Raw genomic sequence first — 12268 nt, forward strand, 5'->3', positions numbered from 1 at the left:
CGCGCGCGCGGCGCGGGCGGAAGGGGCGGGCGCGGCACCGGCCGCACGTGAAGGTCGCGGCGCGGCGGCACCGGGAGGGAGCGGGGGCACTCCGGGAGCGCCATGGACGCGCCGTCCGCCGGGCTGGGCGGGGCCGACCCCCAGCTCCAGCGCTTCATCGAGGTGGAGACGCAGAAGCAGCGCTTCCAGCAGCTGGTGCACCAGATGACCGAGCTGTGCTGGGTACGGGCGGCGGGCAGGGCCGCCGGCTCCGGTGACCCGGTGGCGATGGTGGGGCAAGGCGGGCTGGGAGGCCCTTAGTGCCCCGGGGGGAGGAGGCTGATGGGCACAAAATGGAGCCGCCGTGGGAGCAGCCCCAGCTCCGGTGAGCGCAGAGCGGGAGGGGGCGGCTCTCCGGGAGGGGTCCCGAGGGGTGAGGACCGGGATCCCCATGGCGGGGCTGGAGGTGCCCGGGGGGACGGCCCCGGTGCGGGGTGGGGGCTCGGTAGCGGTGCCCCGGGACCAACGGGACCCCGCTGTGTGCAGGAGAAGTGCATGGACAAGCCGGGCCCCAAGCTGGACAGCCGGGCTGAGACGTGCTTCGTCAACTGCGTGGAGCGCTTCATCGACACGAGCCAGTTCATCCTGAACCGGCTGGAGCAGACGCAGAAGTCCAAGTCGGCCTTCTCGGAGAGCCTGTCCGACTGAGCCGGACCCAGCCCGCCGGGCCTCGCCCGTGCCCGCTCCTGGTCGCTCCGCTGCCCGAGGGAGCCAGGAGCAGCTCGGGGGAGGGGGGTTAGGATTTAATTAAATGCCAGTCTCGGGGAAGTTGCAGCCAGATGAGAGCCCACAACAGACACAAGGACGCTCCGGGTTGGGGTGATGTGCTGCTCCCCGTGCCACCTTTGTGCCGGGACCCCGGTGCCATGCAGGGAGCGTTTGGAATGTGCCCCCTCGGCTGAGCAGAGGGCTGCTGACGCTCGTTTTTCGGATGCTCCCAGCTCTGAAGGGAAGCTCGGCTCTGGGTGAGGCCAGCCCGCGGTCGCTGCCTTAAACAGTGCTGCACAAACCAGCCCTCCTGGGCACATCCTCGCTGCCCCCGGGCACCATCGCTGCTGTGCTCTGCAGGCTGGGACAGGCACCCTGGGCAAGAAGAGCATTTTGGGAACAGTGATCATCCCAGGCAGTGCCACTGCTGGAAAATCCTTCCAGGCTTCCGTAGGTAAATCATTCATATGGCCAAGTGACCAATTTTCACACTGCAGCACAACTCTGTCGATGCTGACTTGCTCCATTAACTGCTTTCCCTGGGTAAATGTAATAAATATTAACTGGGTCAATTTTTAATATGAGATTCTCATTTTTTCAGATAGATCACTGCTGAGAATGGAAAATCTGGCCTTCTTGTCACTCCCCCTCCCTCCCAGTGATCCTATTTGTGGCAAAATTAGTAGGAAGGGGGCATAACTGTCTTCTGGTAGAAGGCCTTTTATGAATTCTGATTTGTTGCTCAATTAATTTGGTCTCATGAATAAGACTTGTTTCTGGGAGAGGCTCTGGTCTTTCCTCTTCTTTCCCCAAAAGGTTAACAGCTCCTGCTGTCCTGGAGAGTCATTTCTTTAGAGACTAAATGCAAGGAATAATTAACCAGCTGCTTTATAACCTGGTGCACCTTCACCTGTGGAGGTCACTGGTGGGAGGCCTGTGGGTGTGTCCTCTGGACCTCTGCCCCCAGGACACAAAGAGGAGCTTCAAACTGGAAAACCAACCAACTAGTGATCAGCTCTCTGGGAAGGCAGCAGCATTTCAGCAGTGCTCATATGCTGCAGGGCTCTGGGAAGCCTGGAGTGACAGTGACAGTGGTCTGGAGCTTTACACAGGAGCCTGGTAAAGCAGTTCTGCACACAATCCACTGCAGGGGCTGCTGGACAGAGCGAGTAGTGAGCTCCTAACATGGGTGGCTTGTAGCCAGCAGCCTTCCTGGAAACAAACTCAGGATGTGTTCAGCAGCTATTGCAGATGTAAACCCGTGTCAGTGAGGACACAGCTGTCTATTTATCTGTCAGAAACTTACCTCAGTAGCTAAGGACTAGGTTCCCAGAGTAGGTGATTCCCTCTCCTGTCATAACTTGAGTTTCTCTGGGGCACTCACAGAGTTTTTCCTACCCCTGTGATCCTCCATGCCTTCCAGTGTTCACCCAGCTCTTGGTATAAATGTATCACTCACCACCTGGTAACTGAACAGATCAGTTTTTAATAGAATACAGGAAGCTTCATCAACCTGCACAGCAGATGTTGCATGAAGAGGTTGGTCCCTCTATAAGAGCCACAGCAGCATGTGGCAGCACCACTGAAGTTTCCCAGTTTGGGCTGTATTCTGTTTTTGGATGTGAATCTGTAAATAAATTCTAGCAGAGTGAGCAAAACCAAGTACTTGACAGAGGAATTTTTGCATTAATACTCTGTATGTCACCTTTAAAGCCAGACATCCATCTTCTCTCTGCGTAACCTTAGCACCATGTTAGATCATTCTGTAACTGTTAATTCTGGTTTTAAAAAACAGTGTGAGCCTCCCCAAATGTGTGATCTGCCATGGAGTCAGGGTTAACACTGTGTTAGTGCTGCAGGCCTCTGCACAGCCGAGGTCTGAGTCCTGATGAAGGCAGATCAATTCTTCACATAAAGAACAGTGAAGAAGCACAGGGTGCCAGGAGCTGGGCAGTTCCCAGGGCTCCTCTGTAGCCACAGGAGGCTGTGTCAGCCTCCTGTCAGCGTGGTGGTGCCTGGGGCAGGCGGAGAGTAACTGAGCTCCTGCTCCTGCAGCAGCATGTTCAGCCTTGGCAGAGGGAGCTGGATGCCAGCAGTTCAGAGGCTCCCTCACCTGCTTTCACTTCTCCTCCTCCTCCTCTGCACTCTGAGAGCCCTTGTCCTCCGAGGGCAGCAGAGGCTGGTGCTGACAGGACTGATGTCTGTCTGCAGTGCTCCAGGGTGGGTGTGGGTCTGCCCTGCCTGGCTGCAGGAAGAGGGGCAGCAGGGTGGGGGTGAAGGGCAGGTCCCTGAAGGCGTGCAGGAGGAAGATGCCGGACACGATGGTGAGGAAGCCGCTGATGGAGCCCACGATGTTGTTCAGCACCATGTGCTGCCACTCCTTGAAGAGGATGGCTGAGCACATCATGACTGCTGTGGTGAAGAGCACGTAGTAAATGGGTGTGACCACAGAGGTGTTGAAAATGTCCAGGGCTTTGTTCAGATAGTTGATCTGGGTGCTGATGCAGATCACCAGGCACACCAGGAGCACCCAGCCCAGGGGTTCCTTCAGGACTGGCTTCCCAGAGAACAGTTCTTTCAGGGCAATCCCCAGGCCTTTGACGCAGGATACGGACAGTGAGCCAATGGCAGAGCAGACCAAAACATAAACCAGGACGTTGCTCTGTCCATAACGAGGTCCAGCCACAAAGATGAGCAGAAGGGAGCTCACCAGGACACACACAGCAAATGCAATGAAACCTTGGAGAAAGAAAAATTCAACAACTCCCATCAGAACACAGCAGCATCAGTGACAGATCTGACTGAACAGCAAGTAGAGATAGAGGAGAGGCAGGTAACTGCCCCTTCAGCATTTCAAGCCTTCATCTGAAGGGAACAGGATTGGAAGGCCTGAGCAAAGCTGCAGAGATAACACCAGCTCATTACAGTGTGATCACAAGTCAGGTTGTTGGGGATACAATCTGCTGGGAGGGGCAGGGGCACAGTCAGGCTCCACAGCACTAACAGAGCTGGGGAGGTTTTGACCAGTCCAGCAGGAGGCCCAGGAAGGTGATAGAAGGCTTGGGAAGCTATGGCTGAACTCTGCAGACTGGTGGGATATAAAGGAAAGTGCCACATCACAGGAATGCCCTGCCAGTGCTCCCCCTAATGAGCACCAACTCTACCTGTTACTCCACTTTGCTCTTCTCTTTAAGCTTCCTTCCTCCATCTTTTCTGACTTATTCTGCCATTTGAACTGTTGCCTACATCACATCCTTGTGACTTATCTTCTAACATAAATACCAGGAATACCTATTCTTGGGCATAACTCCTTGAATTCTTTTGCTTTGAATTCTTCTGCCTAGATTTCCTCCTCTGTCTTCTCTCAGCCACACCACTACCACCCTTATGAACAGGAATTCCCTCTGCAATTCCTGGCACTGCCACAGGCCACTCCCTTCTGCTGACACCTCATTTCCCTGCTCCTCACTTTTTTGCATCTATACCTTACAGACAGTAAAAAAAACCATCCCACTTGTGAGCTATTAATGATTCCAGTGGGGTGTGCAGCTCAATTACCATTTAGTTCAGCCCTTTCCAATCTATCCAATTTGTATCCCATCTTCTACTGTCATTAGCCTGAAGTCAACAGGAATCCTTTTATTTTAGTACCTGGATCTTTCAGCTTCTCTGCCATTGACTCCAGGCTGGAAACCTCTTCTTCCTGTGGAGCATGGATCACCATCACAGTGGAGCCCAGGATACTCAGCATGCAGCCAATCTTCCCATGAACATTCAGCTGCTCATTCAGGAAGATGGAAGACAGAACTGCACTGAAAAAGACAAAAAACCCCAAACCATAAAAAACCAATAAGGACAAGAAATGGATACCTGAGGGAAGACAGCACAGCAACTGCCATCCCTAAGGGCTGGCAGGTGAAGTGAGGCTGTTTCTGAGGCTGCTTACCTAACAAGGACACTCAGAGCACCCAGTGGAGTTACCAGTGTTGCAGGGGCAAAGGCATAGGCAGCAAAATTTGCAGCTTCTCCAACTCCCACTGCAAGAGAAACTCCTGTGAGCATCAAAGTGGCAGCAATTCACCATAATACAAGTTTGAGTGTAGTCAGAAAAGCCTGTTTCCTCCTGAGCATCCTGTTTCTCTGAGGTACGTTGAGCAACCAGGGAAGAACAGCAGCAGCAAGAACAAGCAGAAGCCCCACACAGGTTCTCTCGGGAAGAGAAGGCTCAGTGCACAGTGATCCTTAGTCATGTGTGCCTCTACAGTGAGCAGCAACCAGAGGAAAGTATTTTCTTCATTTCCACAAAGCTGAAAGGCATCTGTCCTTTTCCTGGAACAGCTTTTACAGCTTTTTAATGGGGAAATCAGTTACAGTTGGTTCTTAACATTGGGAAGTGTGAAGTAAAGCTGCTGAAATTGCTGTACACAGTGCTGGATGTGCCATTATCACCACATCCTCAGGGCAGGGCACTTCAGAAGCATTTAACCCAACCCAGCTAAACCAGCTCCTCAGCTCCTGCTTAGCAGAGAAACTTGGTAATGCATGAGACTTTAGAACAGCTTAGTTACAATGAGATCAACATCATCATCAGAAACTTGGATAAAAGTCAAGCAGTCAAACAAAAATGGTAATAACAAAACGTGAAAGCGACTGGAGCACACTCTTAAAAGGGAAGGCTCTGGAGTGACCCAATTGTGGCTTTCCAGTATGAGAGGAATGTCAGATTTGTGTTTACAAACGAGTGGTGGATCTGCTGGTAAATAAAACCAGCACTGAGAGATAAAAGAAACAATGGGATGGGATGAATGGAAAAAGATATTTGCCTTTACAAACAAACTGTAGGTTTGCTGATAAATGAAATTGGATATTGGAAGATGAAAGAAGCAATGGGGAAAAAACATGAATTCTATACGAATTAAAAATTAAAAGGAAGGGTTATACATTAGAGGGGAATCTCAGGTATCAGGTGTTCTGGGAAAATAGGATAAAAAGGAGGCTGCATCCTCCAAAAATGTGAGAGATCCCAAGGGAATGCCCCATGGCCTCTCCCTTTATTCAAATAAAGCAGAAAGGATTCCTCTGTCTCTTTTTTGGACATAAACCTCTGGTGTTTGTGGATTAATTTTCCTGACAAGTATGCGAAGAGAGGGAGAGAGACTTTTTACAAGGACATGTAGTGATAGGACAGGGGGGAACGGGTTGAAACTTAGAGTAGGTTTAGATAAGATACCAGGAAGAAATTCTTCCCTGTGAAGGTGGGCAGGCCCTGGCACAGGTTGCCCAGAGAAGCTGTGGCTGCCCCATCCCGGGAAGTGTCCAAGGCCAGCCTGGACAACCTGGGATAGTGGGTGTTCCTACGGAAGGGGGTGGAGATGATCTTTAGGGACTCCACCAACCCAACCATTCCGTGATCCCATTATAAGTGTGCCTTACCACAGTCCGAGCGGTACTTACTGCACAGCAGCCCTGCCCACCAAAGCCACTCTCGCAGGTACGCGTGCCCTCCTTGCCCTGAGTGCGGAGGAAACAAAGCAGAAATCCGGATGAAGCCAAAGAGAATTCCCGTCCCGGCCCTCGGGGAGGCGGCGGGAGCAGAGCCGTACCTGCCCTGGCGCGGCCGCACAGCCGCAGCAGCCCCTTCTTCTTCAGCACGAAGCTGCTGCCGATGAAGGCGCTGGAGGCCAGGGCCAGGGCCAGCCCCGCGCCGAACCCGGGCCCCATGGCAGCGGAGCGGGGATAGAGCGGGACGGGACGCGGGACGGAGCGCGGATAGAGTAGGACTGGAGCGGGGACGGAGCGGGAACGGAACGCGGACGGAGCGGAAGGGGCGGTGCTCCGGGCTCGGCTTCCGCGGGCGGGCGGGGCCGGAGCCGGGCCGGGGAGGCTCTGGCGGCCCTGGCGGCCGTGCTGGGGTCTCCCTGCGGGAACCTGCCCGAGCGTGAGGTGACGGCGTGTTGGTGGCACGGCCGGAGGAGGCGGGATGAGCAAGGGCAAGGACGATGCTCCGCACGAGCTCGAGAGCCAGTTCGTGCTGCGGCTGCCGCCGGTAAGGGCTCGGCCCGGCCCCGGCGGGTCACACCGGGCTCGGCCCGGCTTGCCGGCCAGCCCCGCCTGCGAGGAGGGGGTTAACAAGGCACTGGGGAAGCTGCGGGCCTGGGAAGGGATGTAGAAGCAGGCTGGGTGCTTTGGAGCCATTCCCACCCTTTTGAACTAATTTTCCTTTTGAACGGATCCATTCTTTTTGAACGGATTTTCCACGGCCTTTCCTAGGGACGTGCGCCTGCCGCTCGGAGCAGGAGGCTCAGAGACAGCCTAGAGGGTTTGGGAGGATCTTATTGTAAGGATAGAGATTTAACAAGTACTGACTCTTTAGTTGCTATGGCTATAAGTGCCCTCGTTGCTGTTTGTTAGGTGCTTGAAGCTGAAGCTGGTGCCCAGCGACAAGATGATAAACTAAAGCACAAGTTCCACCTCACCATGAGGAGGAACTTTCCATTGAGTGGCAGGGCACTGAAACAGCTGTCCAGGGAGGTTGTGGAATCTCTTTCTCTGGAGACACCCACCTGGATGTGTACGTGTATCACCTGCTTCAGGTGACCCTGGTGGACTGGATGATCTCTTCTTCCAACCCCAGCTATTCTGGGGTTCTGTGACACTTTGTCCTGCTGAGACCACAAGGGCTTAGTGAGGGCAGCTCTAACTGCTCACAGTGCTGTGGAGCTCTGGGAGGTGTCTCTGCCAGGGACCTCACACCACTGTCACACCTGTGTCATTCCAGAGGTGTGGAGAGCACTGGGAACAGCAGAGCCTCGGGGTTAACGTGGTGTTGGGAGGAGGGTGCTGTTCACCCTGGGTCTTGCAGTTGCTGTCCAGCATGTGGATGGCAGGTGTTTAAAGCTGGGTGGGTTGGGCAAGAGCCTTTGGTAATTCTTGGAGGAAGCACACCTAGTCCTGAAGAATTCCCTTTCAGGAATATGCCTCGACTGTGCGGCGAGCAGTCCAATCTGGCAATGTCAACCTGAAGGACAGGCTCACCATTGAGCTGCACGGTGAGTGAGCAGGACAGGGTGCCATCCAGGCACCTCTGCCTGTGCACAGGTGAAGCTGTGCATGTGTTGTCCTGTGGAGTCCCTTGTTGAGCCACAGCAGTGATCTGTCCCCTGGCTCTCCCCAGCGGACGGGCGCCATGGCATTGTCCGCGTTGACCGGGTGCCGCTGGCAGCCAAGCTGGTGGATCTGCCCTGCATCATCGAGAGCTTGAAGACCATTGACAAGAAAACCTTCTACAAGACAGCGGATATTTGCCAGGTATGAGTTGTCTTTCTAGCCTGCACCAACACCTTAGTTCATTGCTCCCCACTCCAGGAAACCCCTTGTACACTTTGGCAACTGGACACCCATTATAACATACCCAGTTCTTGTATCTCACAGTATTAGGAGTTTAAAATTCCCCATTCCCCTTGGAGTTTAGAAACCTCACTCCTGAAGTGTGAAAGGGGATTGCCCTTGTGACAGCTTAACTACTGCTTTATCCAAGTGAGCAGGGGATGCAGATGTGTTTCCCACACTCTGTGCCCCTGAATCCCTTTGGCTCAGAACATGCAGTGGGCAGTCACTGTTCCTTCACATCCTGGTGTTCATGTGGGGATTCCAGATGCTTGTTTGCACCGTGGATGGTGATCTCTACCCACCTTTGGAAGAGCAAACTGTGGCCACTGACCCCAAGGCAAACAAGAAGAAGGACAAGGACAGAGAGAAGAAATCATATGGAACCATGGCAGTGAGTAGAGGCTGTGCTAAGCCCCTCCACCCCAGTACCCTGCATCTGAGCAGGGTGCTCATGGCTGCCAGGTACTGGCAGTGCTGCTGCTCCTTTCCACGGCTCTCTCTCTTGCAGAAGGGATCTTCTCCCTTCTGACACGTGCTTCTCTCACTGGGCCATCTGCCTGACTCATGAAATCTGTTTCCTCTATCACAGTCACTCTTCCCCTGAAAAACGTACGGAAGCGGCGGTTCCGGAAGACAGCTAAGAAGAAGGTGAGTTGCTTCTCACCCAGATGCAAATGAAATACCCAAGGGCTAGGAGGGCAGAGAGATTAGAGCTGTGGCTGTGATTGGTCCAGAAGTCATGTTTTCTTAACATTTGTTCACTTTTTCTTGCCCGAAAGGAGGGTGAGGATAGGATATTAGGTTTAAACAATTCTTTGGGTGCTTCCTCTGTATTTTCCAAGATGCTCCTGAGGGGAAGATCCTCTGTTCAGAGTACTGCTGGACCTCATTCCTGTGGCTGCCTTGCCACACCACATCTCCTCCTGCTCATAGAGAAGAAAGGAAGAGAGACTCACATGGAAATGAGGCTTCACTCATTCCTGCTTTCCTCACTTAAATCTTCTCTTTATGCATGGCCCATTCCCTTCCCCAAATAGTACCACTGTCATTTCAGCTGGGGGAGTGACAACAGATGGAGCTCAGACACTGTCTCTGTGCATATGCACAAGCCAGGAAAGGTGTTGGGGAGATGCAGCACCCTGAGGCTGGGAAGACTTGTTCTTCTCTCCTTTGCAGTTTCTGAGAACAGGGTTGAGTGTGATTTTGCATGACATTTGGGAAACAAATTACTTGAGACATTCTTGTAGCCCACAGGAGAGATTTGATATCGCTGCAGTAAAATTCCAGACTAATTTAAAAGTGATAAATGAAGCCTTCTTTTGAGTGGGATGGGAAGGAGTTGAGTTGAGTTGAATTGAGTTGAGTTGAGTTGACCGTCAACACCTCAAGGACTTTCTGCATAGACACAGAAAGTCTTACAAAATTTGTAGTATAAGCAGAAAAGTGAGAGCACTCAACCTACCAAGGTACAAATAAGATGGACTGTTTTTTGGGGGGGTGTGCATAAATTACTTATCAGTTAAAATATGAGCAAATTCTGAGCAGAAAGCAGAAGATAAGCCTTGAAACAGTGCTCTGTCCAGAGTTGGAGACCTGTAGTTGGCCAGCACCAGCAGCATGCACAAAGCATTTAACAGTGTCTCTGTTCTCCTTCCCCTCTCTGGCCCAGTATATCGAATCTCCTGATGTGGAAAAAGAGGTGAAGCGTCTCCTGAGCACCGATGCTGAGGCTGTCAGTGTCCGTATCCTTTTAGTGGGGAAAAAAGCTCAAGGGTAGTACAGGACATGTGTGTGACCTGGGGGTTCTGGAAAGAACCAAGTTGGGCTTTATATGGGTGTGGGATACTGGGAGATGAACACATTAGAGGCACTGAAGTTTTGGAGCTTCATCTTTGCCGTGTTCAAAGCTTATTGTTCCCTCAAGGTGACCTTTCTTGTGGACTGATGGACTGAGAAGGAACTGAAATAGTGGAGGAGGTATCTCAGAAAAGAGGTCTGGGATGTTTCATCCTGGGTATCCATCCAAGGCCAGACTGGTTGGAGTGGCAATGATCTGCCATTTTTAACCTCTTCAATCACAACTTCATCTTCCAAGTTCCTCTTTTTCCCTTGACTCACTTGTCCCTGCTGTCAGGCTGGGAAGTCATTGCTGAAGATGAAACAAAAGAAGCGGACAACCATGGTTCACTCACCAGCCTGGACATCTCCTCCCCAGGGATGTCAGGGCACAAGCAAGGCCACGGCTCCTCAGGTGCAGTGGGGAAGACTGTTTTATTTCTAGATGTGGTCCTGGCAGGCAAAGGCCACTGGCAGGTCATCAGCTGTGTTTTAATTCTTTTGCCCCACCTAGAACACGATGAACTTCGGGAGATATTTAATGATATCAGCAGCAGCAGCGAGGATGAAGATGAGAGGGATCATCACGACGATGAAGACCTGAACATCATGGACACTGAGGAAGACTTGGAGAGACAACTGCAGGACAAGCTGAATGAGTCTGATGGGCAGCAGCAGGAGAATGAGGGGTCCAACCAGATTGGTGAGTGGCCAGCAGAGCATGGCAGAATTGTTGGGATGCCAGGCAGGCTGTGCTTCCCAGCTCTGCTGCTGCTCTGGGTCTGAGCTCACTCTCCCTTCCAGCCTTGGGCATCCAGAAACAGATTGACAATCTGAAAAGTAAACTCCAGGAAACTCAAGACAGGAGGAAGCGCCAGGAAGATCTCATCATGAAAGTGGAGAACCTTGCCCTCAAGGTGAGAGCTCTCCTGGGGTCTCTTCAAACCTGCTTAACACTGGCTCACCATTAGATCCAGCAGGCTGATTTGGAGACGCCAGGAGCCTTTGCCTGCTGGGTTGAAAATAGTTGTGGCTATACACACTCTGGCATTTCCCTGTGGAGGCAGAGTCATCTGTGAAACTGGAGGAGATAAGAGGGTGTTGTTGCTGCATTTGACACATTGTAGCAGCACCCATTCTGTTGGGAACACACTGGTAACCATGGTCTCCACGTTTGTTCCTCCAGACCCGTCTCCAGGCCGTGCTGGATGAGTTCAAGCAGCAAGAAGAGCGAGAGAAGCAGCAGGTGAGGAAACTCCCACAGTGGAGCAGGAGGTGCTGGGGCACAGCACTGTTCCAGGCTTGGCCTGACAGTTTCCCCATCACAGCAGCAGCTGTGAACTCCAGTGTTACAGTTCAGGTGGGGTTGTTCCTCATCTGTAGTTGAATGGAGCTTCCCAGATAGAGTTGACAGCAACATTCCTTCTGGAGGACCCAAAACATGTCCAGTCAGCAGTCCAGAGCTGAAGGATTGCTGCCTGGGGTAAAACATGGAGCACAAACCTGTTAGCACCCATGTACAAGGAAGACAGTGGCTGTAGGGTTGTGGCAGATTTCCTGCCTAGGCAGCTCTGTTCCAGCCAGGTACCAAGGCAGGAGGCTCTCACTCTCAGATCCCTGTGGGCAGTGCCAGTTCTGTCCCAGAGGAGCCCAAGCACAGCTCCAGGCAACACACAGGGAGAGCAGGCACTGGTGTAGCTAGAATATATGCAAGAACACAAAAATGCTGGGGCTGCCTGGGGTCCCAGATGTGCCTTACTGTAACATTTCACTCTCTCTTCCCAGATGGCATCCCTGCAGGAGCAGCTGGAGTCCCTCATGGAGAAGTGAGGAGTGGGCCTGGGTCTTTGAGAGCAGAGCTGGAAGTGGTGGTCATCTGCCACGCTGAAGTCTTTGCTTTAGTTGCACATTTCTGCTGCCACATGTGCTGCTGGCAGTGGTAGAGGGTCCATGTCCAGAGCTGATTTCACATCTACTGTGCTAAGTTTGGCTGGTGCAGCTAAAGAATTGGGCTATGCCTGTGAGAGCAGCCAAAACAACAGATTTACTGTAAATAGTGAGCACTGGCTGTCCCTCCCCAGGATGGCATGGTGCTGTTTTCTGCATGCTACTGAGTCTTGGGCTTGGTGGGCTGTGGCCTGGTAAGAGTTTGTTCTTGTGTTTGAGGAATTCTTATATCTGCAAACCAAACTCTGTTAATAAAGTTTCCTTTTCAACCCTGGCCTGTTCCTTTGTGGTCTCCCAACCACACAGCCCCTGGCAGGGAGCCATGCCTGGGTACCTCTGGTGGGACACT

General features: G+C 52.5%; 3 protein-coding genes across 3 annotated transcripts; 2 read left to right on the top strand and 1 right to left on the bottom strand.

Moving 5' to 3' along the window:
• The first annotated feature begins 18 nt into the window (after window positions 1–18).
• Window positions 19–1326, top strand: TIMM8A (translocase of inner mitochondrial membrane 8A). The gene is made up of 2 exons (XM_056491846.1): window positions 19–222; window positions 526–1326. The coding sequence occupies exons 1-2, from the start codon at window positions 103–105 to the stop codon at window positions 685–687; spliced, it is 282 nt and encodes a 93-aa protein (XP_056347821.1). The 5' UTR covers window positions 19–102; the 3' UTR covers window positions 688–1326.
• Window positions 1327–2214: 888 nt separating this feature from the next.
• On the bottom strand, window positions 2215–6556 carry LOC130253334 (magnesium transporter NIPA2-like). The gene is made up of 5 exons (XM_056491844.1): window positions 6351–6556; window positions 6202–6258; window positions 4694–4784; window positions 4399–4559; window positions 2215–3486 (listed from the first exon to the last, which is right to left on the bottom strand). Exons 1-5 carry the CDS (start codon window positions 6466–6468, stop codon window positions 2867–2869), a joined length of 1047 nt encoding a protein of 348 aa, XP_056347819.1. The 5' UTR covers window positions 6469–6556; the 3' UTR covers window positions 2215–2866.
• A 33-nt stretch (window positions 6557–6589) lies between these two features.
• Window positions 6590–12188, top strand: TAF7L (TATA-box binding protein associated factor 7 like). The gene is given in 12 exon segments (XM_056491847.1): window positions 6590–6793; window positions 7718–7796; window positions 7922–8055; window positions 8402–8507; window positions 8510–8527; window positions 8726–8784; window positions 9806–9878; window positions 10271–10387; window positions 10487–10675; window positions 10777–10889; window positions 11159–11218; window positions 11758–12188. Coding segments are annotated over 12 exon segments (1059 nt in total). The 5' UTR covers window positions 6590–6727; the 3' UTR covers window positions 11803–12188.
• The last annotated feature ends 80 nt before the right edge of the window (window positions 12189–12268 follow it).

Source organism: Oenanthe melanoleuca, chromosome 4A (genome assembly GCF_029582105.1).
Source record: "Oenanthe melanoleuca isolate GR-GAL-2019-014 chromosome 4A, OMel1.0, whole genome shotgun sequence".
Lineage (NCBI taxonomy): Eukaryota > Metazoa > Chordata > Aves > Passeriformes > Muscicapidae > Oenanthe > Oenanthe melanoleuca.

What these genes read in the sequence shown, in the direction of transcription:
- LOC130253334 (XM_056491844.1), bottom strand. Translation starts at nt 6,468, where the DNA reads ATGGGGCCCGGGTTCGGCGCGGGGCTGGCCCTGGCCCTGGCCTCCAGC. An exon ending in GTGGGCAGGGCTGCTGTGCA is followed by an intron (nt 4,785 to 6,201) that starts GTAAGTACCGCT and finishes TTTCTCTTGCAG; the next exon opens with TGGGAGTTGGAGAAGCTGCA. An exon ending in AGAGAAGCTGAAAGATCCAG is followed by an intron (nt 3,487 to 4,398) that starts GTACTAAAATAA and finishes TCTTTCTCCAAG; the next exon opens with GTTTCATTGCATTTGCTGTG.
- TIMM8A (XM_056491846.1), top strand. Translation starts at nt 103, where the DNA reads ATGGACGCGCCGTCCGCCGGGCTGGGCGGGGCCGACCCCCAGCTCCAG. An exon ending in AGATGACCGAGCTGTGCTGG is followed by an intron (nt 223 to 525) that starts GTACGGGCGGCG and finishes CGCTGTGTGCAG; the next exon opens with GAGAAGTGCATGGACAAGCC.